This window comes from Macaca nemestrina, chromosome 15 (assembly GCF_043159975.1).
Source record: "Macaca nemestrina isolate mMacNem1 chromosome 15, mMacNem.hap1, whole genome shotgun sequence".
Lineage (NCBI taxonomy): Eukaryota > Metazoa > Chordata > Mammalia > Primates > Cercopithecidae > Macaca > Macaca nemestrina.
In genome coordinates, this window is record NC_092139.1 from 86,309,644 (window position 1) to 86,335,514 (window position 25,871).

Here is a 25,871-nt window from a genome sequence, read left to right on the forward strand (position 1 = left end):
GTCCACATTGTCCCTGGGAGGCAGGGCTGCCCCAGGCCCCCGAGTGTACTCAGCGCCCTGGCCCTCCCCGCAGAAGCCCTGGCCATGCTGCTGTGTGTTGCTGTTTTATCCCCGGGAGGAGCTCCACGTTGGCACCTTTGAAATCACCTGCTGGGAAATGAGGCGTGCAGGACCCACAGTACCTTCCTCCTTGACATGGGTGCCACGCCCTCTGCACAGGAGCTCCTTGCAGGCAGCCCTGGCTCCCTGGAAGGGCCTCCCCCTGGTAAGCGGTGTGTCTGAACTCAGAGTGGGTGAGGGCCAGGCGAGAGCAGCTGGGAACACTCCGCATCCCAACCAGGAATGCAGACCAGCCCCAGAAGCTGACTCCAAAGACTCTCCCCATTGGACCCGCTCCCCTCAGGCAGTGCTCTGTGGCGGTGCCTGTTCCCAGCCTGCGCCACCCTCCTCCCTGGCACTGTCCTCCACTGCCAGAGCTGAGACTGCCTGGGGCTGCTCCCGTCACTGACGTCCTTCTGGCAGTCTCCGAGCCTAGCGCCTGTGTGAAGCCACTGCTTCTGAGTTCAGATGCCATGGCCAGCGCAGGGACTGTGTGTGTGACTGACCTGCCTGCCATGGTGCCACAGGGTGGCCGGAGCAGAAGCCAACCTGGCCTGGAGGGGCTTGCCCTGTGGTTGCCAGCCTCTGCTATGCCCCTGGTCCCTGCAGCTCCCCAGTGACAGACACCACAGGCAGGGCAGTCCTCTTGTGGCTGGGGCACTTCGGTGCCCACAGCCTTGATGCTGCCCGACCTCTGCTGGGGAGAGGATCTGAAGTCTCCCAGATCTGTTCTTCTCTGCCTTCTCCCTGCCTGCAGATGAGACCTGGAGGCCAGGCCTCACTCTGCACCCCTCCTATCGACTGGCAGCCTTCCCACGGCAGGTCGGGGGCCGTGGGAAGCCCTCAATGCACCGTACCCCAGGAAGCAGGGCAGGGCTGGCTGGAGGGGCCCTTGCCCTGAGGGCTGTGCCAGTGACTGCCTCAGGCTCGACATAGGTCCTGATCTTTTATATATTAATAACAATTATTCTTATGTTGCAGGTCAGCTGCTTTAAGGAGCAAAATAAGAATATAATAAAGATTTAAAAATTTTTTAAATGTTTAAATAAAAAATGAAAATGAGATTGCCCCCCGCCAAAAAAAAAAAAGTAAAAAAAAGAAAACTCTCAGTGTTTGAGAAAAAAAATAGCAAGTCAAGCCACTGTGCCACAATTGGATTGACAAATTATAACCCGACCCTCAGGCTTGGGGATGGAAAAGGGAACTTGTGGAGTTAATGTCGGCTTTTCTTAGCGGAATGCTTCACGCTGGATCTCCATCGCCAACAGAAACGCGATTTGTCCTCTGTCAACTACATTAATTACCTTAACAAGTTTGTACATCCCTTTCTACGCATTTTTCTGTTGGAATTTTACATGATTGTGCAATGACCCACGTTTCCCAAGCGGTGGAACAGGAGCGGTGCGGCCCCGGACACCCTTTCCCAGGATCTGGACGCCCTGCCCACTGCCTGTGGGGTTGCAGCCTTGGGGGGCGTTTTTCCTCCCAGCAGAACCCCTGTCAAGCTCTTGGAGGAGGCTTGTCCGGGCACATGGAGGCCAATGACCCAGGTTCCGCTGCAGCCCCTGTGGCCCGGCTGTGAACCTGCTGGCACCGCGTTTCATCATCCCAGGTGAGCCCCCCGGAAGCTGCCCTGACTCCCATGAGGGCTTCTCCCCAAAAGGCCACAGCCGCAGAAGTAGCACCACAGGATCAGCCCACGGGAGACCCCAAATTCCAAGTGAACCTTCTCAGTCAAGAAACCACAGGGGGAAGCTGACTGCAGTGAGGGGCGCCTGCTTTCTGGTCACATGGAGAGAGAGAAAAGCTGGGGGCAGGGCCTCTGGGGGTGCCCGTCCTGGTGGGCCTTGCAGGGCATGCAGACGCCCACCAACTGCAGAGGCCCGTCCAGTCTTGCTCTCATGAGGAGGTCAAAGAGGCAGTGAACCAGAGTCACCTCCTGGTAAAGGCCCAGCCCAGGGCAGTTCTCAGAGTCGAACAGAAAAGGAGGGTGCCTGGGCCGGGCGCGGTGGCTCACGCCTGTAATCCCAGCACTTTGGGAGGCCAAGGCGGGTGGATCACGAGCTCAGGAGATCAAGACCATCCTGGCTGACACAGTGAAACCCCGTCTCTACTAAAAATAGAAAAAATTAGCCGGGCGCGGTGGCGGGCACCTGTAGTCCCAGCTACTCGGGAGGCTGAGGCAGAAGAGTGGAGTGAACCCAGGAGGCGGAGCTTGCAGTGAGCCGAGATGGCGCCACTGTACTCCAGCCTGGGTGACAGAGCGAGACTCCGTCTCAAAAAAAAAAGAAAAGGAGGGTGCCTGGCATGACCTAGGGCCCCGGAAAGGGTGTTGCTGGTGACCCCTTACCATGGGCTTCTGAGGCAGCTCAGGGCTAAGGGGCTCTTTGCAAGTCAATGCATGGGACCACTTGCTCTGCAGCCCTAGACATGAGCAGCCCCGAGGAGGGCAGCTACACCTGGCCTGGAGGGTAATGAGGGAGGAGGCTGGCCTCAAGGAAGCTGTGCTGCATGGAGGCAGCTGGCCCAGAAGAGTCCCTCCCAGCAATCCCGACCTGGGCCCCGGCTGATGCCTTCCAACCCTGTCTAACCACAAAGAACAGTTGAGAAGGAAGGAAGTGTTCGTGGATCAGAAATTCCAAGTGCGGCCTCAGGGAATGTCATTGTGTTAAGTCCACTCCTGCCTCTAAGAGGCAAAGAAGTAACAAAAATTAATTCCAAGCAAAGCGGGGACATGCAGGCTTGCTGTAGTTAGTCAGCGTGGCCCGCCCTGCCCTAAGCAGGGCCCCAGTACTGAGGCGCTGGCAGACACCACCGTCCCCTCCTCACTGCTCACTGGAGGGCACCACTGGTTGCGGGGTGAACCCACCCAAGCCTGCAAAGGACAAGGACCTGCTGCCACCGCTGCTGGCTGAAGCCAGGCCTCTCCTGGGACGCTGACGGGAGGCCCCTTGCAGCAGCGGGAAGCAGAGGGCCATGGGGACACTGAGGCGGCTGCACAGGTTCCCTGCGGTGGGGGGTGGGGGGAGAGTTGCCTGAGTGGCTTGACGATAAATCAGATCCTGAATGGAGCATGACTCATGGCCATGGGCGTGGCCGGCAGGGCGTGGCTGGTGCACGCGGGGCCTTACCTGCCACAGCCGCAGGCACATGGGCATGCCTAGCTTGGCATCTGCCTTCGGCTTCAGGGCGCACACTGACGTCTTGGATGGCATCTCCAGAATCTGAACCTGACAGTAAGAAAACAAGTTGATTTGGGCCGTTGCCAAGTCGAGTCTGCACTATACAAACAAGAGACTCTTAAGGCGATTAACCAGGGCTGCTGTGAGTTTCTGTCTGCGCCCCTCCCCGTGGTCACCTGGGAGCCCAGGCTCCTAATTAGGCTGCATGGGCCCTTGCAAAACGCTTGCACCATTCCCAGGTCACTGCCTGGCAGCTGCCCCGGCCTCTCCTGACGTTACCGCGCAGGCTGAGCAGGAGGCTGGTTCCCTGGTCCCCTGACAGAGCCCACCGATTCTCTCTCTTTCCTGGTGCAGGCTTTACATACAAACCACTATGAGTGATCTCAGGCATAGCCATGGTTCTAAGACTTGCCTAGGAGCACCTAGGGACTTGCCACCCACTTGAGAAATGAATGTGATGTGCCTCCTCTGAGGGCAGCTCCTGGAAACCTGGCTCCCCCAGCACCCCGGTGTGCCCTGTGCATCAAGGCTGCATTCCAGGTCCCCTGAACACAGGCCAGGGCCCTCCTACACCTGGGCTGGGAGATGTGCCGTGCTGGCTTGTGGGGTGCAGGCCCGCTGATCACCCATCTCCTGAACAGCCAGGTCAGGGGATGGCCAAGGCCACAAGCAGCAGACTGCCAGGTGGTTCTGCTGGAATCCAGGTCCACCTGCACCCTCTGCCCTCCCTCTGGGAACTGAGGAGGCTCAGTCAGCCCTGAACTTCCCCAGGTGCGAGCAAGAGCAGCTCACTGGCCCCTGACAGAGCCTGCCGATTCTCTCTCCTCGGTCTGCTTCTCCTTCCTGGTGCACGTTTTACACAGGACCACTTGGAACGAGCTACCGATAACATGGCAATAACATCAATGCACAGTCACCTTGGGCAGAGCCTGGCATACATGGGGCATCACCCAGTTTACACACAAGGAGTCCGAGCCCCAGAGGCTAGGGGCTCTGAGTAGGCAGAAATCATACCAGTTGGTCCAGTGGTCTCTGGCCTCTCTATTCTCCTGAGCCAGGCAGGGGGATTGTGTCTTAGGGGCCTGTGCCTGTGTGGGTGAGAAGCTTGCTGCCCTCACTAACACACACAGAACAGGCCCGGGACCCCAAGTCTGAATCCCAGATCTGCCACAGGCATGCTGGGGGTGTGCTGAGGTCACCTCCGGGCAGGGCAGAGAGCTAGGCCCACAGCCCAGTCCTTCCAGCTACAGAGTTCTGCTGAGGCGCCCACCTCCAGTACACGGACCGGGACCATGGGACTTCCTGGGCAGGCTGTTCTTGCCAGGGGCCCCCACAGCAGCTCAGCCTCTGACAGCAGGGCTTCTACTCCACTCAGCACCAGGAGCTCAGCCTGGAACATAGGGCTTCTGCCCCACTCAGCACCAGGGATGGCTCACAGATCTAGGCCCCACACAAATGCATGCACACACACATGCATGGGTAACATGTACATACCTGCACACACAAATAGAGCCTCCTGCCCATCAAGCCCAGAAACCAGGGGCCTCAGGGTGAGCCAACCATCTGACGGAAGAGGTCCCCGGGGAACAAAGAGAGCCACACAATGAAGGGGACAAAAAAGAACTCAGCACTGGGAGAGGTGATTATAGTCAGGAACCAAGAGGCTCAGTGATGGTAAGACCAGGCCTTCGAGCTCTGGGGAAGGTGGTCAAGCCTGAACTCCAAAGCCGGCCAGAATGGTAAGCAGGAGGGTAAAACAGAGGTCTCCGTGGACACCAAGGATTCCTTGTGGAAAAACCGCTCAAGGAGAAGCTCTAGCAACATGGAAAAACAGGAACAAGGACGTCCAAAAACCAAGACGAGGCGCCACTGAGCCTGGCACGGAAGAACATGGAGAACCCAGGAGAAGCCAGGGTGGGCTTAGCCGTTCTTTGTCTTCTGCAAGTTTCTCTTCTTAGGATCAGCATGGCCACTGTGTGAAGAGCTATAGGCACCTGGGTGGCCTGCAGGGACCACAGTTATGACCCATGTGCCGCCTCCGTGATCCCAGCTAAGGGAGCAGCGGCAAGCTGTCATTGGGTGTTGCCACCATTGTCCCTTTGCTGTTTTCAGGAAGGGTCTGTGAGAACCACCGTCAGGGCTGTGGGGAGGATCTGGGAGGGTGTAGACCACACTGTGTGGCTCACTCCCCACATTTCCAAATGATACGGGAGAGGGGCAGGGAAGTGCTGGGAAGGGAAGTCCCCTGGCAAGGGCTCCACCCCTGGCCTGTGCCTACAGACCTAGGTGAGGACAGGCACTCCTGCATTCATGCCCAAATGCTGCATTTCCCAAGACCACCCTGGCCCGCCACACCCCCATTCTGTGTCTATAAAAACCCCCAAGACCCTAGCAAGCAGAGACACAAGCAGCTGGACGCTGAGAGGACGTTGAGAGGACATGGAGGGGAGCATGGCGGTGGAAGAGCACCCCGACAGAGGCTGGCACGCTGGCAGGCCATCGACCAGCAGAACGAGGTGGAATCTGGCCGGGCAGTTGGAGGACAGCCCAGGCCACCAAGCGGACCGACTCCAGGGGAAAACCATCTCCCTTCTGGCTCCCCTATCTGCTGAGAGCTACTTCTACTCAATAAAACCTTACACTCATTCTCCAAGCCCACGTGTGATCCAATTCTTCCGTTACACCAAGGCAAGAACCCACGATACTGAAAGCCCTCTGTCCTTGTGATAAGGCAAGCATCTAATTGAGCTGACTAGTACAAGCCACCTATGGACAGCTAAACTGAAAAAGCAGCCTGTAACACACACCCACTGGGGCTTCAGCTGTAAACGTTCACCCCTAGACACTGCCGTGGAGCCGGAGCCTCACAGCCTGCCTGTCCGTGTGCTCCCCTAGAGGTTTGAGGCGTGGGGCACTAAGGAAGTGGAACACGCCCCCGTCGCATGCCTTGGGAGGGGATGAGGGAACTTTTCTCGTTTCACGACCTGTTTTCCCCATATGAAACTGAGAAGTTTTGTTTTGTTTTAAAGTCAGAGTCTCACTCTGTCACCCAGGCTGGTGCCATCGCGGCTCACTGCAGCCTTGAACTCCTGAGCTCAAGTAACCCTCCCACCTCAGCCTCCCCAGTAGCGGGACTACAGGTGTGCGGCCACCAGGCTTAGCTAACTTTTTGTAGAGATGGAGTCTCACTGTGTTGCCCAGGATGGTCTCGAACTCCTGGGTTCCTCCTGCTTCGGCCTCCTGAGTAGCTGGGACTATGATTTCCTCCTTTTTGCACTCCTCTGTGCCAGATTTCTTAAAATAAGATCTGCTCCTCTTGTCGCTATATCAGGAGGATGGGCTAGTTCCAGCAGTTAATGGGGTGGGGAGGTGAGGGACTTAAGCCAGGGGCAGGAGGAGCTGCCCTGAGCACACCTGTGCTTCTGTGGGGTGGGGAGGGCTGTGGAGGAGGCAGGCACTGGCTACACAGCCTACACAGCCATACACAGTCCCCAGCAAGGGAGGGCCTGTCTCAATTTGGGCTCAAAAAGACCCCTCTGGGGAGAGTGAGGGGACATCAAGGGCAAACGACTTGAGCAGGCCAGTGAGGGCAGGGGCAAAAGATGATGGTGGGGCGCGATGAGGGCAGAACCCAGGGCAGTCCTGATGCCCCACTCTGAGCGCTGCAGGAGGGAGTGGGGGTGGCAGCGCCTTGAACCACATCCTGGGTGCAGGGGAGCGGTGAGCCCTGGACCTAAGCACCAGAGTTACACACCATGTCCACCTGGCCTGGGTCCTCAGCCCGGGGCCGCCCCTGCCTGCGCCTGTACTTGGAGCCTCCTACAGACACCCATGAGCTTTCTGCCTGGCATCTGACTGCAACTTTTGTTTCCAGAAGGAAAGATGTTAGGTTTGGGCAAGTGTGGCCACCCAGTCAGCCGAGTGGGGTGGGAGTGCGGCTCCCTGGGCGTTGTCTGGGTGCAGTCCAGCGAGGCTTTCTCCCACCCAGTCCGACAGATTCCAGGTGGGAATGTGGAAAGCAACTGTTTTCCCAGGATGTGCGAGGTCTCCAGACAGGCTGCCCCCGGAAAAGACAGATGCCGCCCCATGGAGAGAGCCGAAAGCCAGGAGGAGGGTTAGATGGCCTTGAGCACAGGGGACATGGGGCCGGGGGCAGCGCAGGCTGACCGAGTGCTGGCTGGCGCCCTGGGGGTGGCTGAGACCAGCGCATGGAGGACAGCAGGACAAGGGAAGAGCTGACTCAAACTCCTGCGGCATTCCTGTGGGTCTGCAGACCTTGGGTCCCGGGGGAGGAAGCACACCCCTCTTTCTGACATAAATACACCTTGTAACAGGTTTTTGGCAGATTGGCAAGAAAAGTGTATGTAGCTCCTAATTGGTTATTTAAATGCAATGAACAAATAAATGCCTGTTCCTATCTCATTATTTATGTACTGGATCTGCCTGAAGACAGAACGACTCTCCTTGGGCAGAGGCCAAGCCCAATTGTGCGTGGGGGCCGCCCTGCCCAGTACCAGCCCCAAAGACAGCTGGGGCACAGGGAATGGGGACGACTTGGCAGTGGCCATGGACAGTAGCCCCCACGTGTGCGACCCCTACTCCATGGTATGTCCTCCCCACGCCTTGCCCTCGGGCCACCACACCCCACTCACCAGGCGGGACAGTCACCACTCACAGGCTCTTCTCTGATTTCCCTTCGGCTCTCCCATGACCTGAGCCTCCAGCCACGCCCTCCACCACTATGACACCCTCCCTGCACATCTTGGGCACCCCTCCCTTGGCAGACCCTGCCTCCTGTGCCACTGGGGGTGTGGACACCACTGTCCAGCTGGGCCAGTCCTGTGTTACCAACACCTCTGGTCATTCAGGCCTAAGTTCCACCTAACAGTGGCCTCCCTGCTTGGTGACCTCCCATCCCCGTGGGTGTTCCCTAGCTCATCTTTCTCCTGGGGACTGTGATCACCACCCTGTGCCTGCGCCCACCCAGCCCAGCCCTGGTTCTGTGCCCTGAGACACCACCCTCCCTGCTGCCCTGGCTCGGCCCTCCCCAGGCCTCCAACTTCACCAGGGCCTTGGTCTCTCTCCCACTGCCTCCTGCCAGCTGCCCCGGAGCGTTCCTCCCACGTGGGTCTAAGGTCCTCAGGGCCTGCTGAGGTCTCTACCCTGCCGGCCTCGGGCCTCCATGCTTGGCCATCCCACGCTGCTCTCCTCCATGTGCAGAACTGTGCTGGGTGTCCAGGCCTCCAAAACACTGGCCCCTCCCCCAACGCCTCCTGATTCTCCCTCTGCCCTAGGAGGATGGCTCATCAGCCGGGCCACCCCGAGGGGACAGGCCCAGGCCTAGCTGGCTGTGCACCAGCCCCGGCCGGTGGAGCTGCCGTCGGGTGGGCAGCTCCATGGGGTCCCGTGGGTGGGCGCAGGCGCCTCCTAACCAAGTGCAGGGGATGAGCACAGCTGTTTGGAGAACACGGGGCCTCAGGTGGGCTGGCTCTCACCTCGTCGCCGCCCTTCCCTGGCACGGCAAGCATCCAGCGCGGCTGGCCCCCGGCCAGGATGCTGCTCCGGCAGAAGCCCACGCTCTCCAAGCGCACGGAGTCCACGACAGCGTTCCTGCCCTCCGCCAGGTCCCACAGGCACAGCTTCAGGTCTCGGCCCTGACTGCCAGACAAAGAGGAGACAGGCCTGAGACTCCCCTGGACAAGTGTCAGCTCCTGTGGCCCCTGCGGCGGAAGGAAGGCAAGGCCACGTTTCCAGAGAGCGGGTGCCGTGAGCTTGGATCACCGCAGGTCAGGAGCCTCAGCTGAGGAAGGGCCTCACCGCTCTGGCATTGACACATGAGCCAGCACCAAAGTGTCCGAGGCCAGCACACGCAGTGGACCAAGGCTGTGGACCGACGGCTGCCCAGCGTGGCCCCGGGGTGGGGGACACCAAGCCTGAAGTGCTGCACAGCACAGACAGCAAACTTCACTGTGTGCATCCTAAAACCAGCAAACACCCAGGGTGCCAGGCCCCCAGGAAGGACTGCAGACTGACAAGGGAGAGAACAGAGGGGAGCCAACCTGAGGCGTTTTGGGGTAGTGCTCATGACTAGATGCTTATGAGGTTGAAGACAAAAATAACTGTGCAGAAATTGCTCCCGTGGGTGAATTAGTTTCTCAGAGGAGTGCAGGTTACAGTTAGGGATCCTCTCCACGCGTACACCTGGTAGAACAGATGAGGAAACCAGGGGTGGCTCACGGGCTCGGGGTCTCACCACAGGGAGATGTGACAGAGAGGCACAGGGAGAGATGGGCTGGCGGAGTCAAATTAGAATTGTAAAGTCAAGACAAGCAACGAGTGGTCAGATGCACAGACAGAAATGAGTGCAGACGGGTGTGTAAGCACAGGTCACCCTGCAAGCCAGGCGCCTCCCACTGCTGTCCGCTGAGAACACCACACCTAACACCAGGTTTTGGTTTCTTATCCTGTTCTCCAAAGACAGGAACCAGGGCTCTGGAGAAATGGCTGACTCTAGGACAGAGTGGAGGAAAACCAAGATGCTAGTCTCAAGCATCGTGTAGTGCCAGGCAGTGAGAAATGCTTCAGAAATAAAATAAGGCTGGGTACAGTGGCTCACGCCTGTATTCAGCACTGTGGGAGGCCAAGGCAGGCGGATAACCTGAGAGGTCAGGAGTTCAAGACCAGCCTGGCCAACATGGTGAAACCTTGTCTCTACTAAAAACACAAAAAGATCAGCTGGGCGTGGTGGCGTGCGCCTGTAATCCCAGCTACTTGGGAGGCTGAGGCATGAGAATTGTTTGAACCCGGGAGGCAGAAGTTGTGGTGAGCCAAGATTGAGCCATTGCACTCCAGCCTGGGTGACAAAGCAAGACTCTGTCTCAATAAATAAAAAATAAAATAAAATAAAGACTGGGTGTGGTGGCTCACACCTAAAATCCCAGCACTTTGGGAGGTCAAGGCAGGAGGATTGCTTGAGCCCAGGAGTTCCAGATCGGCCTGGGCAAAACAGTGAGACCCCTATTTCTACAAAAGACACAAAAATTGGCCAGGCCTGGTGGTGTGTGCCTGTAGACCCAGCTACTCAGGAGGCTTCAGTGGGAGGATTGCTTGAGCCTGGGAGTTGGAAGCTGCAGTGAGCCATGATGGAGCCACTGCACTCCAGGAGGCCCTGTCTCAAAAAATAAAATAAAAATAAAAAAGGAACAGGGATGTCAGAGGGACACGGGCTCTGAAGCTGGAACAATCTGAGAAATCAAATAAATCATGGTGGTATTAGATTTTAGCTCAAAGAAAGAAGTAAATCTGCATGAGCCCATCCTCACGAGTGAATGTGCATTATGTATCAGAAAGAAGGAATAAACCTTCCTTCCAGCTTCTTATATTCCAATTAAAGTAGGAATCTGCCATGGCTGGGAGGGATGAAGGAAATGAGAACACCCCAGTAATAACTAGTGCAGGCAGAGTCCACAGATGGATGCTAAAATCAGCGGCAAAAGTGTAAGGGTCTCAACATATTGCCAAGGCTGGTCTCAAACTCCTCGGCTTAAACAATCCTCTCGCCTCAGCCTCCTGAGTAGCTGTGACTACACTCCCCAGATGTTAGTAATTACTGCGGTGATTGTAACACAGGGCCACACATCCTTGGCTCTCCTCCCCACAGGAGGTGGAGCTTCATTTTCCCTTTGCATGTGGACTGCAACTAGTAAGCAAAAGCTATACCTTGACAGTGAAGTCAGGCAGACACTTCCTGCCCCAGCGACCAGGGTCGTCCTCGCCAAGCCATGGGCCATCAGGGACCCATGTGCTCAGCATGGACGCCAGGATGATAGGATGAGAAACCTCACTTCTGTGGGTTTCTTCCCAAAACCCATCACCCCAGTTTTAACCTGAGAAAATATCAGACAAACCCAACCTGAGGGGTGTTCTACAAAACATCTGCGCAGTAACTCTTCAAAAGTGTCAGCTAGGTGCGATGACTCGGGCCTGTAATCCCAGCACTTTGGAAGGTGGTGGTGGGAGGATTGCTCGAGCCCAGGAGTTCAAGACCAGCCTTGCTGACATAGTGAGACTCCATCTCTACAAAAAAATTTTTTTTAATTAGTCAAGCTTGGTGGCGTGTGCCTGCAGTTCCAGCTACTCAGGGGGCTGAGGTAGGAGAATTGCTTGAGCCTGGGAGATTGAGGCTGTGTGAGCTGTGATGATACCACTGCACTCCAGCCTTGGTGACAAAGCAAGACCCTGCCTCAAAAAAAAAAAAAAAAAAAAAGACCAAAATGTTGAGGTCACGAAAATAAATGATCACACACCCAGAAGGGACTAAGGAGACGTGACAGCTCAGAGGATCCTGGAGCAGAAACGTCATTGGTGGACAAACAGAAGAAATTGAAACAAAGTCTGGGTCCCAGTTATTATCATGCACCCATGTTCTGCGGTGTGCGGCGTCCACGCCAGAGAACTCAGCACCACAAAGACTGATCTGGGCAACTCAGTCGCTGTGCAAATCTCCACGGGGGTTTTGGAGAACCTGCCAAACTGATATCAAAATATACTTGGACATTTGGAGCACAAACACTCGCACAGCCCCCGGGGCTCTGCTAGGCAGCAAGGCTCAATGTGACACTGCAGGGAGGCCGAGATGGGGGTGTCCTCAGCATGAAGAGGGCCAGGGCCAAGGGAGGGGAGATGCGGCTGCACACCACGCTCACAGGGAGGGCATCCATGTGCGCCTGCGGGGAGCGGAGGACTGACTTGTCTTTCCAGGAACTTTAACGTTTTTTCTTTGAGACAGTGTCTTGATCTGCTGCCCAGGGTGGAGTGCAGTGGGGTGATCACAGCTCACTGCAGCCTCAAACTCCCAGGATCAGGTGATCCTCCCACTTCAGCCTCCCAAGTAGCTGGGATGACCAGCGTGTGCCACCACACTCAGCTAATTTTTGTATTTTTTTGTAGAGACGAGATTTCATGATGTTTCCCAAGCTGGTCTTGAACTCTAGGCCCAAGCATACCTCAGCCTCCCTAAGTGCTGGGATTACAGGAGTGAGCCACTGTGCCCAGCTTAACTTTTTTTTTTTTTTTTTTTTGAGACGGAGTCTTGCTCTGTCCCCTAGGCTGGAGTGCAGTAGTGTGATCTCGGCTCACTGCAAGCTCCACCTGCTGGGTTCACACCATTCTCCTGCCTCAGCCTCCCAAGTAGCTGGGACTACAGGCACCCCGCCACCACACCTGGCTAATATTTTTGTATTTTTAGTAGAGATGGGGTTTCACCATGTTAGCCAGGATGGTCTTGATCTCCTAACCTCGTGATCCGCCCGCCTCGGCATCCCAAAGTGCTGGGATTACAGGCTTGAGCCACTGTGCCCGGCCGGCCCAGCTTAACTTTTTATTTTGAATCAGTTTTGAACTCACAGGACAGTTGTGAGAACAGCACAAAGACTCCCTACGCCTCCTGCTGCAGTGGCCTGCTTCTCCCGGCCTCTCCCAGCCCTGTGCACACAGGTGAGCCTGCCACCAAGAACCCCGCCTTGTCACCACCACATCCTGACCAAGGGTGAACCCCAACAGCCCGCAGTCATCCTGGGGCGTCGTGGCCTGTGTGGGGTCTCGCGGGGCACACATTGCGTTGCTGTGGGCCGCGGCTCCCTCTGACCCCTGCACGGCCCCTTCTCTCTCCCTGTCTCTGCCTTTCTCTCATGTCCTTGCACTCCTTCCTTCGCTGGTGACAAGGCCCAGACCCATATTTCTCAGGGGACACCAGATGATGCTGCCTCTCCTCAGTCATCACGCTGCGAGGCACCCGACGTGCCCTGCCCACCATAGGGGGTGTCAACCCTGGTCGCCTGGTCAGGACCCATCATATTCAAAGGCTCATCACCCCAAATTCTGATCATTCATTTTCATACTCATATTGGCCTAGGCTAATGGGAGCCCCTGCAGGCTGGCTCAGAATCCTCTGACATGTGGCCATCCGTGAGATGTCCAGACCTAGAATCTGCCATCTCCTGGGGAACCCTCACTCCACCGGGACACACAGGCATTTAGAAGCCAGGACCTGGGTGTCCAACTGCTCACAGCTAGAGCATGCCCTGGCCGCCAGGCCCCTCCATACGCAGGCGAGGGAACACACACACACCTCCCACGCATGCACACAACACACAATCACACACACCACACACCTCAGACACACCTCACATACATACACACCACACAGGCATCTCTCACACACACAACTTCCATACGCAAACCTCACACACACAATACACAGGTTCTTTTTCACTTTCCCCCTTCCCGTGTTGGTAACTCTCCTCTCTGGGCAGGGACAACCCTGGCCTCTGTTCTCCTGGAGATGTTCACTGACACGCTTAACCAGTGAGCCTGCCCGCCTGCTCTCACCAACCTCCTGGCCTCCCAGGCTGCCGCTGCCACACCACTCCCCTGACCCTGCTTCTTTGACTGCCTGGATCCCCTTCCTGCCCCATCCAAGGGGCATTGAGGTGGGGGAAGGCAGGACCGCTGGGTACCCACATGGAAACACAGAGCCTTCACTGCACACCGTAGTGAATTCCAGCTGAACCATGGACCTACAAGGGACAACAGCAAAGCTCCGGGGAGACATGGAGAGAGGTCTCTTGGACCTCGGCGTGGGAACTCCCTGCAAGACACAAAGGCACTCTCCATAAGGGGAAAGCCTGGCAGACGAGAATCAACTCCATTAAAATGAGTAACCTTTGTTCATTAAAGACACCATTAGGGGCCAGGCCCAGTGGCTCACGTCTGTAATCCCAGCACTCTGGGAGGCCAAGGCAGGCAGATTATGAAATCAGGAGACCGAGACTGTCCCGGCCAATATGGTGAAACCCTGTCTCTACTAAAAATACAAAAATTGGCTGGGCGTAATGGTGCATGCCTCTAATATCAGCTATTCGGAAGGCTGAGGCAGGAGAATCGCTTGAACCAGGGAGTCGGTGAGCCGAGATCGCGCCACTAAACTCCAGCCTGGCGACAGAGCAAGACTCTGTCTCAAAAAAAAAAAAAAAAGTAAGAAAAAGAAAACAGGCCGGGCGCGGTGGCTCAAGCCTGTAATCCCAGCACTTTAGGAGGCCGAGACGGGCGGATCGCGAGGTCAGGAGATCGAGACCATCCTGGCTAACACGGTGAAACCCCATCTCTACTAAAAAATACAAAAAACTAGCCGGGCGAGGTGGCGGGCACCTGTAGTCCCAGTTACTTGGGAGGCTGAGGCAGGAGAATGGTGTAAACCCGGGAGGCAGAGCTTGCAGTGAGCTGAGATCTGGCCACTGCACTCCAGCCCGGGCGACAGAGCGAGACTCCGTCTCAAAAAAAAAAAAAAAAAAAAAAAAACAGCGACAGCTGACTGCAGCTACGTGCAACACAGGGAGCTCAAGGAGACAAAGCTGAGTGACAGAAGTCACATACAGATGCTGTTCCTTATGTCTCTACACTTTCAAGGAAAAAAGCAGATGAAACTAGTCTATGCTTTTTAGAGACAGATATTCAGAAATAAAGCAAAAATGAGGCATGAGGGGCTACATCCTGGGGCATGAGGGGGCTGCCTCCAGGGAGAGCAGATGGCAGCAGCTCGGGGTTCGGAGGCTCGGGGGCCCTGCGCTCTACTTCCTGACTGGAAGGTGGTTGCTCAGGTGCCCACTCAGCCATAATACAATGCTCTGAGCACACTTGTCTTGCGCTTTTCTGTGAGTACATTATACTTCACAAGAAAAAAGATAAAAATACACCCTGCTGAGGTGGCTGTTGAGGGCACAGGTGCGTCCTTGGCATGCGGGAGGCTGAGGGCGTCCTCCCACCTCCCATCGACATGAAAGCCATCACTTCCTTCAAGGGCCACTTGGAGAGACTTGGCTTCCAAACACAGCTGAGTGCAGGCCGGGTGGCGGACCACAGGCTCTAGTACAGTGCAAACGCACCTGGCACTCCACACCTGCAGTCTCCATCCACAGACCCCCTGACCCGTGGCTGGCCCTGCCTGGGAAGCGGCCACTGCAGCACCATCCCAGCAGGAAGGGGAGGCGCCCTCGAACGCCAGCTCCCAGACTGCCCACCAGGCCTGGCACAGCTCCCGTCTGCAGGACAGCCTGATACCACGAGGCACCTACGCAAGGGACCACCAAGGGCTACACTGTGGCTGAAAGCTCAGGAGGACCCTTACAAACAGCAGCTCCCGATGCACATGGCCTGGTGGGGTTGCAGAAATGAAATCTACTCTGACAATCAAAGACCAAACCCACACTGAGGCCCCCTGCACCAGCGGTGGGGGATCTGGGTCGTCTTGGCCAGTACGCAGGCACGACCACAGGGGGTTCCGCAAGCACACAGGCCCGGGGTTCCGCAAGCACACAGGCCCGGGGTTCCGCAAGCACACAGGCTCGGGGCCTCTGCTCTCCAGGACAACCCTGGTGCCTCCGTCACCTGCAGCCATCTCCCAGGTGGTAGGCACCGCATGAGTCTGGCACAGACATGTTTTGCAGACTGGTGGGGGCCAGACAGGCCTCATTCTCCGGGGACTGGACTCCACAGTGCCATGAACCACGCACCGAGTCCAGAGCAGGAGAACGGGCCTGTCGTTTTGGAGTTCTGGGCTGTGATGGTGATGGCACGGAGTTCCCTGAATATGAAGCAAGGCAAATCCCAGGACAGCAGCAGGCCCGTGCTCAGGATTCCTGGGCTGGTGGCAGCGATCCCCACACAGGGGCAGATGTCACTGTGATCAAGGACAATAGCCTGCTCTGGCATCCAGGCGGCCCAAAGGAGGACTTATTGCCAGCCGCCTGCAGGCCTTCCCTGTCCCACCATACCCTGTCCCTCCCACTCCCCATGGGAAGCAGAGAAGCCCCTCAAGCACCTGCCCCCGCCTGCTGCTTCCTGGCCTACCTCCGGCCTGTTGTCCTAGCCCCGTCACCTCCACAAGACCATGGGGGTAATGTCAGAACCCAGCATTGGGCTAACCCCCAGGGGCTGCCCCTCCCTGCTCTGCTGCCAGCTGCCCAGCACCCAGCCCCACTGTCCCTCACCACACTCACAGGCAGGACCTCCAGGGCCTCAGCACATGGGATCTCCCCAACCAGGAATGCCAGGCCCTCTTGTTCCCCCGCCACCTCCTGCTCACCCAGTAGTGCACCAGCGTGTGGAGCAGGGCCCTGTGAGCCAGGTAACCTCAGGATGAGGCTCTGCCACCCATCAGGAGGATGGTGTCATGGCCATGGGAGACCAAGCTGCAGAAGGGTCCACAGAGGTGGCCCTGGGACCTGGGCCCACGGGATGGAGGCAGAGGCTCCTCTGAGGAGAGGCCTGGGCTCAATGTGGACCCCTGGCCAGGGAGAGCTCTGCTGAAGGCACAGGCTGACACTGCAATGGCGCCACAGCCATCCTCATACGTTCACTGGGCTCTTCCCAGCAGGCACCTGGCCAGACAGCACAGCAGTCATGGAGGGTACGGTCACACTGTCTCGGGATGGGCTAAGGGCTCGTGAACCGTGGGGGCATCCAGAAACCTGCCCTTGTGCTAAGCAGAGGCTAGAACAGTGGGGTCTGAGTACCAACGAAGACAGGCCACCTCTGTGGACCCTTCCTGCGGAGGCACATTCTGGACAAGTCATGCCCAAGTGATGTGTAGAGGACAGAACACACATGTGAGCTCAGGGCCCTGAGGGAGGAGACTGCAGGGGCAGAAACCATAGGATACACTGCAGAGGAGACTGGATGGGGAGATGGCCCTCACTACCACGCCCACTTCAGAAACACAAAACACACCGCTATGGGACAGCATTACACTCCCAAGCCCAAGTCCCACCCCCGGCCACTCAGCCGCCATCTTGCTGGCCACATAGCCGTATGTGGCACATCAGGGGCTGGGTCCTCTTGGGAAGAGTCAGGTGCATTGTCATAACCTAGTGAAGGGACACACACGGCCAGGGCTCAGCTGCCAGAACACCCAGTTCCCAGGGCCTCCACCGGCACCGTGTGTGACCTGCCATGCTCATGGCACACGGCTCAGGCAGGAAGGGCAGTGGACAGGGAGGACCTCCTTGGGACCACTGCCTGCATCTCTGAGCCTGTACTTTGTCCCATTCCCCTCCTCTCAGCAAATGCCCTCACCCCTGCCCAGTCTCCCAAGCCACAACCCAGTGCCCTTGTGAAGGCCCTCCCACCAACTTGCACCTGGGCTCACCTCAGATGTCACCAGCCCTGGAGCTCTGGCCTCCTCAGCTGGCACCTCCTGGCTCCAGCTTGGAGCATGAAGGGTCCAGTGGAGATGGTGGAGATGCAGAGGCAGACCTGCCTGCCTCCCCACGACGAGGGGCTGGTCCTGCACACCCTGCCCTTGCTGCGGACCCTCTTCTGGCCCCTTCTGGTCCCCCCACTCCGTTCTGCCACCCAGTGATGGACACTAGGGCCTCCATCAGAGAGTTCCTGACTCCCCTGAAGACCATACCTGGCTCCCGCACCTTGGAGACCCACCTGAGGAGCTGGTGCCCCTGGGGCAGCATCTGCAGCCAGGTTACACACTGGCCCCCGTGACCATCCAGGGTGGCGACCGCTCTCCGTGTCTGCAGGCTCCAGACGTGTACCAGGCCACTCTGAGACCTGTTTCAGACAAGCCGAGCAGGGCATCAGGGGGCAGAAGGGTGTGCTGAATGCTCCGGGGCCAGCCTGGAGGCTACATTGTGGGATGAGGGCATCTAGGCTGGTAGAGCTGAAAAGCCGACAGCTCTAAATATGAACTAAGGGGCAAACTGGCAAAGTGCTCCTCTTCCAGAGAGGGCAGTGGGGGACCCTCAGGAGCCTCTAGGTGTGACTCAGGCAGATCTGCTTCTCTGGAGGTGGGGGGAGCCACACCACAGAAATGCATGCTGGGTGGTCTTGCCTGCTCCTGAGTCTGTAACAAAGAGTGTGCGTGTCTCTGCCTCCCCCAAGGGACAGTGTGTCTGTCTGGTGGGTGCGAGCCTGGGTGACGAGCAGTCCATGCCCCTTGGCCAGCACCCTCAAACAAGTGCTGGGCTCCTTGCTAGGTCACGACCTCCTGACTTGGCCCTGGGTGGCCTGGGGCTGGGGCCGCAGCTACTCACCCTGAGAAGAGGACCGGGTGCCCCTGAGCCTGGGCTCCTTCCCAGAAGTGCAGTGCATGCACCGGTGACTGGGTGCCTCGGAGGACAAACTGGGGGTCTGGAGGCGGTGGTGGGCAGGGGGCCGCCATGCTGGCAGGATGCAGTTACCTGGGCACCAAGGGAGGGCGTGTGAGTGACTGCGTCCCTACTCCCATCCTCTAGGAAGGCTGCTCAGGCACAGAGGTGCTTGAGATGCTGCCCCTGCTCAGTGTCCCTGGCCCTCTGCCCCTCCTGGGAGAGACACCCCTGCTCCCCAGACATTGATGAATGGCCTGTGGCTGCAGAGGCACCAGTTCCCTGCACGGCGGTGAGCCCAGCAGAGAGCACAGAGTTCACCCTTCCCCCACTGCTGGGGGAACCTGGGAGCCCCATAGATGCCAGCCCTCCTCGCATTGTGCCTGTTGGCCTCTGCACCTAACTGGTGCACCCGCTTGGGTCCCATCTGAGCCATCCCTGGGTGGGCACAGCAGTGTCCAACATTCCCTCAGTCACCCTGGCCTCCAGGCCTTCCTGTCCACCACTGGCTGTGCCCTCTGGCTCCCTAGATCCCAGCAGCCACACCGGTGCTTTCCCACTCTGGCCATCTGCGTGCTGGGACTGCTGGTTCTGCCACTGGGCTTGGCTGAGTCCCACCCTCTGTCCAGGCCTCACTCCAGTGTCTCTCTTGGGAGCCACCCTCCCTCCCCACTGGCAAATCCAGTCTCCTTTCTTCTCTCATCCCTGCTGCCACCTCTGCCCATGGCCAGCTCAGGGATCAGGGATCAGGGGAAAAGAGGGTCCCAGGGGGGCTGCTAGAAGGAGCCTTCCTCTCACATCTGCTGGGCCCTGGGCCTGCCCCACCACAGTTTCTAACTGCCATCACCACCCTGTGAGGCGGCAGCACCCCTTTTCCACTTGGGGAAACTGAGGCAGAGAATAGTCACTGAGCTGCGCCAGGCCCCTGGCACTGAGGCCTGAAGTACTCTAGGGTTTCGTGGCACCACTGAAGGGCAGAGTGGCCGGGGCAGAGTCGCCATGCGGCTCCTTGGGAGAGCTGCGGTCACCAATGAGCAGCTGCTCCCCGGACCACTGCAGGCCACCACTCACCCAGAGAGGCTTCCCCGGTCCCTGCCCAGCCCACCCAACCACTCAGCCCCGCAGAGCCTCTCACTCCACCTCAGCCCCACAGCTGGCTGCTCTGTGGGGTGGCCCTGGAGCCAGAAGCGACCTGTTCCACGTCTGTCTGCCTGCAGGCCCTGAGCTGGGCTAAGGCACAGAGGGAAAGGCCAGGAGCAGACCGCTGGGTGGCTGGGGCAGCCTGTTACAGGGGCCCTCTTCCACTGGGCTCTGGGACAGTGGGACAGGCCCCGGCCCAGTCGCCTACAGCCTGCACACAGGGCAGGAAGGATGGCCCACAGCAGCCACAGCCAGCAGAGGGACTGGGGCCAGTAAAGGACCAGGGCAGGGGAGGTGGGAAGGACTCTTCCAGAAGGTGCTGGGTAGGAGGCAGATGGGGGTGCAGGTGCAGAGGCAGGAGTGCTGTGGATGTCTGGAGGTGGCTGTCCAGGGTGCCCCTTCAGTGGCACCACCACCGCCAAGCCCTGCCTCTTTCTTCCTGAATACTCGTCAGCCCTCTCCTTACTCTCTTCAGGAGAGGCAGCAGCAGCCCAGCTGGAACAAAGGTTCAAAACACCTGAGAAATGCCCCTGCCAAGGTGTCCTGCAGAGTGGAGGGTGGACAGCAGCCAGGGCCCGCACAGGCTGCATGGGGGAGGGCGGGAGGCCTGGGAGGGGCCAGGCAGTGACTCCAGGGCGCAGGTCCACCCTGGCTGGAGAGAGACCTGGGGCAGCCACTCTACCTCCCGACCCTGCCTCTCTCAATGGATCCCAAAGACAATGTGGAGTTCCCTGGGATGTCCTTTACTAACTGCCAAGTTCCATTTTTCCTTTTCTTTTTTGAGGGGGATGAGAGGGGTTTCATCCTCTCTCACCTCTGGCTGAAAGCCAACTGACCATGGCCAAACTTGAGAGTGGCTTCCAGGGGAGGTGGAGGGACCAGACCCCACACTGTTCCCAAGACCCACGGCCCCTGCTCCAGCCTGGGATGGGGAAGACTCCTGAAGACACAGCCGGGCCAGGGGCTGGAACAGCTGCCCTCAGCGGGTTGGCTTGGAGGACAGTTCTCAGAAGCCACCGCCCGCTCGTGCTATGCCTGCCAGGTAAGAAAGGCAAGCTAGTCAGGTGGACAGGGAGACAGGGCCCCAGCTCCAAGAGGAGCCAAAGAATGCAGACCCGGCAAAAGCATCTCCACCCAGCAGGAAAGCACCGAGTCCAGGATGGAGGGCCCCTCTCATGACTCCCGTCCAGGAAGCAGAGCCTGACAGGTCACCTCTACACAGGCTCCCCGTGCAGTCCAGGCACGGACACACATTGGACACACGCTATGCATACACATACACACAGGCACACACATGCACATGGTGCACACACACATGCAAAACCCACGCATAGGACACATGCATACACATACATGTTCACACACTCATATGTGCGCATACACACAGGCACACACACATGCACACATTCATACCTATACACACATACACACATGCAGACTCACACACTCAGGCACAGGCATTCACGTATGTGCACACACCTGCACACACAGCACAGAGAAGCACACACACAGACAGCTCGGCGGCCTTGGGCGGTGCCAGCCGAAGCCCGGCCCCCACTTGCCACCTGCCTGGGGCCTGGTGGGAGTTTCCAGAACCTCACCAGTAGAAGGCTCATTCTCAGGTGATGAAATCAAGTTCTCCTCTATTGTTTCCCCAGAATTGCAGGGAACAAACCCGTCACGTTGTTACAACAACCAAAACACACAGGCCAAAATGATGCATCGGCAATTAAGGGCTCCATCATTTCAAGTAATTAAAATAAATGCTTTATTTGAAAACTAATTAATTCTAGCTACATATTTTTCCCATGACAATATCCCAGGATTGCTTGATTTATGACATCTAATTATTCTTTATTAATTTAATTGAGAATCATCACGTTCCCCTATCTTGCCTGGCCCCAGGCTGTGGAGCGAAGGCCGCCCTTGCGCAAGGCCTGTGTGCGCCCAGCCGTCCTTGCGGTGGCCCCAGCCCAGCCCTGGCCCTGTCCTCCCGGAGGCAAAGGAACAGGAAACTTAATTCACAGAGCACAACTTTGGCTTCTGCCTGCTCTTCCAGGTGTCAGAGTGAGCCACATTCTTTGAAAAATGAAAGACAGTCTGACACAATTTGTGTAACTCTAACAGCCTTTCCAGAGAAGCCACAAACACCCCTGAAGGCCCCAGGGCACAAATGGACGACAACGGCATCTGCCTGCAATGTGCCACTGCGGAGGCAGCTCGGCAGGCCCCAGGGCTCTCCCAAGAGAGGTCCAGAGCGCTCCTCTGGGTGTGGGGACCAGCGGGCAGGTGCAACTGGCACAGAGGTCCACGGACACCGCACTCAAGGGAGGCAGGGGCAGGCCTGCAAACGTCCTGCTGGCACACACCCGCCCACACCTGCAGGGCCTTCCTCCCTACAGATGAAGCAGGCCTGGGGCAGTGGTGGGAGCCCAAAAACCACAGGTCTCTACCCAAGACATTCTCGGGCTTTTGGAGGTTCATACCAGACAGGCCTCAGCTCAGCCTGGGCCCCCGCCCTGCCCTTGGGCTGCACAGCCCTGTGCTCAAGTCCCCTAACCCTTCTGTGTAAATCAGCAAAGAGTACCACGAAGTGAGTCAGTGTGGGGAGCCACCACCCAGAGAGGCCACTGGTACCACCCCTGCCCGCCCCACCCCACCAGGTCCTGCCTGTCCCATTGGGCATGTGACAGTACAAGGACAGGCCACACAGGCTGCTGGGAGTGCCTCAAACAGGACCTTCCGCCCCGCTGCATATCTCACACAAGGGCATGGAAATAGCTCCAGCATCCCCCGAGGAAGCTCCAGCCCATAACCAGCAAGACTGAAGACTAGGTCAGCACCCCTTTACACCAGGACGGACACCCTGGGCGGCCGTCTCCCAAAAAACAACTAAAGATGTTGATAAAAGTTTCTTAAAAGGCCAGGCATGGTGACTCATGCCTATAATCCCAGCACTTTGGGAGGCCAAGGTGGGAGGATTACTAGAGCCCAGGTGTTCAAGACCAGCGTGGGCAACATAGGGAGACCTTGTCTTTACAAAAAATAAAAATAAATTAGCCAGGTGTGGTGGTGTATGCCTGTGGTCCCAGCTACTCAGGAGGCTGAGATGGGAGGATGGCTTGAGCCCAGGATGTCAAGGCTGAAGTGAGCCATGACCGCACCACTGTACTCTAGCCTGGGGGATAGAGTGAGACCCCATCTCAAATAAATAAAATAAAATAATAATTATCTTAAAATTTTTTTAAACACAGCCAGGCACAGTGGCTCAGGCCTGTAATCCCAGCACTTTGGGAGGCCAAGGCAGGAGGATTGCTGGAGGCCAGAAGTTCAAGAAGAACCAGGGCAACATAGTCAGACCCCATATCTACAAAAAATAAAAATAAATTAGCCGGGCATGGTGGTGGGCACCTGTAAGTCTAGCTACTCAGGAGGCTGAGGTGGGAGAATCACTTGAGCCCAGAGTTCCAGGCTACAATGAGCCACGATCACACCACAGCACTCCATCCTGGACAACAAAGCAAGACTCTATCTCTGAAAAAAATCAAAATCAAAATCTTAAATGCATCACTAAGTTGACAAAAAAAAGTCTGAGCTGCCAGAGGCCAAACACTAAGTAAAAGTGCAACCTCAGGAGACCTGCCAAGCCTGCCATGAGGGCATTTGCTGCACTAGTGACCTGGATTTCCAGCTCTGATGGCCTCTGGGGTGACAAAAGGCAAAGCTTAGGGCCCTCCTACGGTGGCTAACCTCCTAGGAAAACCCCAGTAACTAGATGCTCAGTGTTAGGCTGAGCCAGCACTAAACCTACAACCACGGATGCCAGAAAAACACCAGTCCTCAGGTTTCAGCCCTAACTCACAGCACCCTGAGAGATCCCCCACACCTCAGTCTGTCTTCTCAGAAGGAATCCACCTGAAACCCAGGCCTCAAGGAATTCACTTTAGAAAAAGTCCTAAGAAGTACAAGGTTGTAGTCGAAAATCACAAAAATCAACAAGGAACCATGGCACTGTGAGCGAGAGTCATCAGAGGGAACAGAAAACAGAACTAGACCCACAGAGCAGAGCATTCAGGTACACAAGGCAAGGGTGCTTAATGCTCTTAAAGAAACTGAGAGGGAATTGCAACTACAAGCAGAGAGCAAGGGAGGTGAAACATCATCACACAGATCAGAAAAAGGATCCAACTTGGTGAGAGGTGGTTGGGAAGCAGGAGATGTGTGTTGTGCCAAGGTATTACTCTCCAGACTGTTTACTGATCACAAAAGGAAAATGTGTACCTTCAATGGAGACATCTGGCTGTCACCACTTTCACCACTGAGAAAAGCTGGCACTGCCAATATGAACAAACTGGCATTGCTTATCTCCTGACGTGATGCCACAGATGTGACACCATCCCTGGGTGTCCATGCCAACAATGCTCAACCTGAATCCAGCCCTAAAGGAAACAATCAGACACATCCATATGACAAGACACTGGATAAGACTACTAGCTTGGACTTGCCAAAAAGGTCAACATCAAGAGAAACAACCAAAGGAAGACGCCAGGTAACTTCCACATTAAGAGACCAAAGGGGCATGATGACCAAACACACATTAACCTTAGATCCTGGCTCTTAGATCAGATCCTGGATCAAAAAAAGGGGGCTATAAGGGATGTCTGGGGACCTTTGGGGGTAATCTGAATATGGACTGCAGATAATGAGGTGTTATTAATTTCCTTGGGAAGGATAACCGTATTTTCTGTAAAGAATGTCTTTATTCCTACGAGATACATCCTAAAGTATTTAGGGGTGAAATGCTATAATGTCTACAATCTGTTTTCAAATGTTTCAAAAAAAATTCTCTCTCTTAATATCTCTACCTATCTATGTATGAATATATAGGCAGAGAAGTAGCACAAATGTGGCAAAATGCTAACAACTGGTGAGCACAGGTGAAGGTAGGTGTACAGGTATTTATTTTACTACACTTGCAGCTTTTCTGTAGATATAAAACCATAAAGGCAGGCTAGAGGCGTGGAGAAAGACAAGTCCACACTGGACTCGTATCCAGAATATCTAAAGAACACAGAGGTCAACAGAATACAAAAGCAAACACCAAAAGAAAAATAAGCAAAAGGCCTGGACAGATATTTCACAAGCAACGTAAATGTCCAATACATATATGCAAAGATGTTGAACCTAATTAATAATCCTGGGAATGCCTGTCAAAACTACAATGTGATATAATTATACTCTCAGCAGATTAGCAAAAAATTAAACAGTCTGTCAAATGTTGATGAAGACAGAGGACAACTGGAACCTTCTACCAAGCTAGAAGGAGCACACACGGAAACGACCACTTTGGAAAACAATCTGGCTCTATCTCGCATTCCGTATGACTCAGCAACCCTACTCTTAGATAAACACCCTGAAGAAATTCTCACAAGTGTGTGCAAAGAGACTCACACAAGAATGTTCCTAGTAGTATTGGGTATAATAACAAAAACCAAAACCAACCCAAACAGCTAGCAACTACAGAAAGGAACACATTGGGTAAATTCGTATGATAGAATACTCCACAGAACTGAAAATGAATCAGCTCCAGTCTTACATGGATGAAGCTCAAAGTCATAATTCTCATCAAGAGACATTAAGGGAATCAAAACTGAAGTTACAGACAGAAATAAAATGTTCACAACACATATCTGTTAAAGGATTCATTCTCAGAATTTACTCCTTGACTCAGAATATGTCACTCAATAAGAAAAAGAGTGTGTAACACAAAGTAGTTCCAAAAGGCTAAAATTAGAGATGGGCAAAAAGGTATACGGGGCAAACAGAAACAATAAGAAAGCAGGAGTTGAAATACTAATAGCGGACAAAGTTGAATTCCAGCCAAAAAGCATTAGACTTGACAAAGATAGTTTTTAATTCTTCGTTGCAGTTTACAAAATGTAACAGTTTATGGCCAGGTGTGGTGGGCTCACACCTGTATTCCCAACACTTTGGGAGGCTGAAGTGGGAAGATTACTTGAGGCCAGGAATTCGAGGCCAGCCTGAGCAACAGAGTCAGATTTTCATCTCTCAAAACAAATAAAAATTAGCTGGGCACAGTAGTGTAGTCCTAGCTATTTGGGATGCTAAGGAAGGAGAATTGCTTGAGCCCAGGAGTTTGAGGCTGCAGTAAGCCGTGATCACACCACTGCATTAAAGCCTGGGTGACAGAGTGAGACCCTATCTCAAAACAAAACAAAACAAAAAAACTATACATATAACAGTTTTTAATATCCATATATAATATATAATTAAT

General features: G+C 55.8%; 1 protein-coding gene across 1 annotated transcript in view; it reads right to left on the reverse strand.

The window, feature by feature from the left end:
• The window catches only part of LOC105480719 (G protein subunit beta 1 like), a 70,245-nt gene that overhangs the window by 15,297 nt on the left and 29,077 nt on the right, over positions 1–25,871 (reverse strand). Inside the window, exons 2-5 of the mRNA XM_011739849.2 lie at positions 18,383–18,529; positions 17,775–17,900; positions 8,777–8,939; positions 3,231–3,329 (exon numbers count right to left, since the gene is read on the reverse strand). Of these exons, the coding sequence (XP_011738151.2) occupies positions 3,231–3,329; positions 8,777–8,939; positions 17,775–17,900; positions 18,383–18,510 (516 nt within the window). The 5' untranslated portion in view covers positions 18,511–18,529. The remainder of the gene's footprint in view (positions 1–3,230; positions 3,330–8,776; positions 8,940–17,774; positions 17,901–18,382; positions 18,530–25,871) is intronic.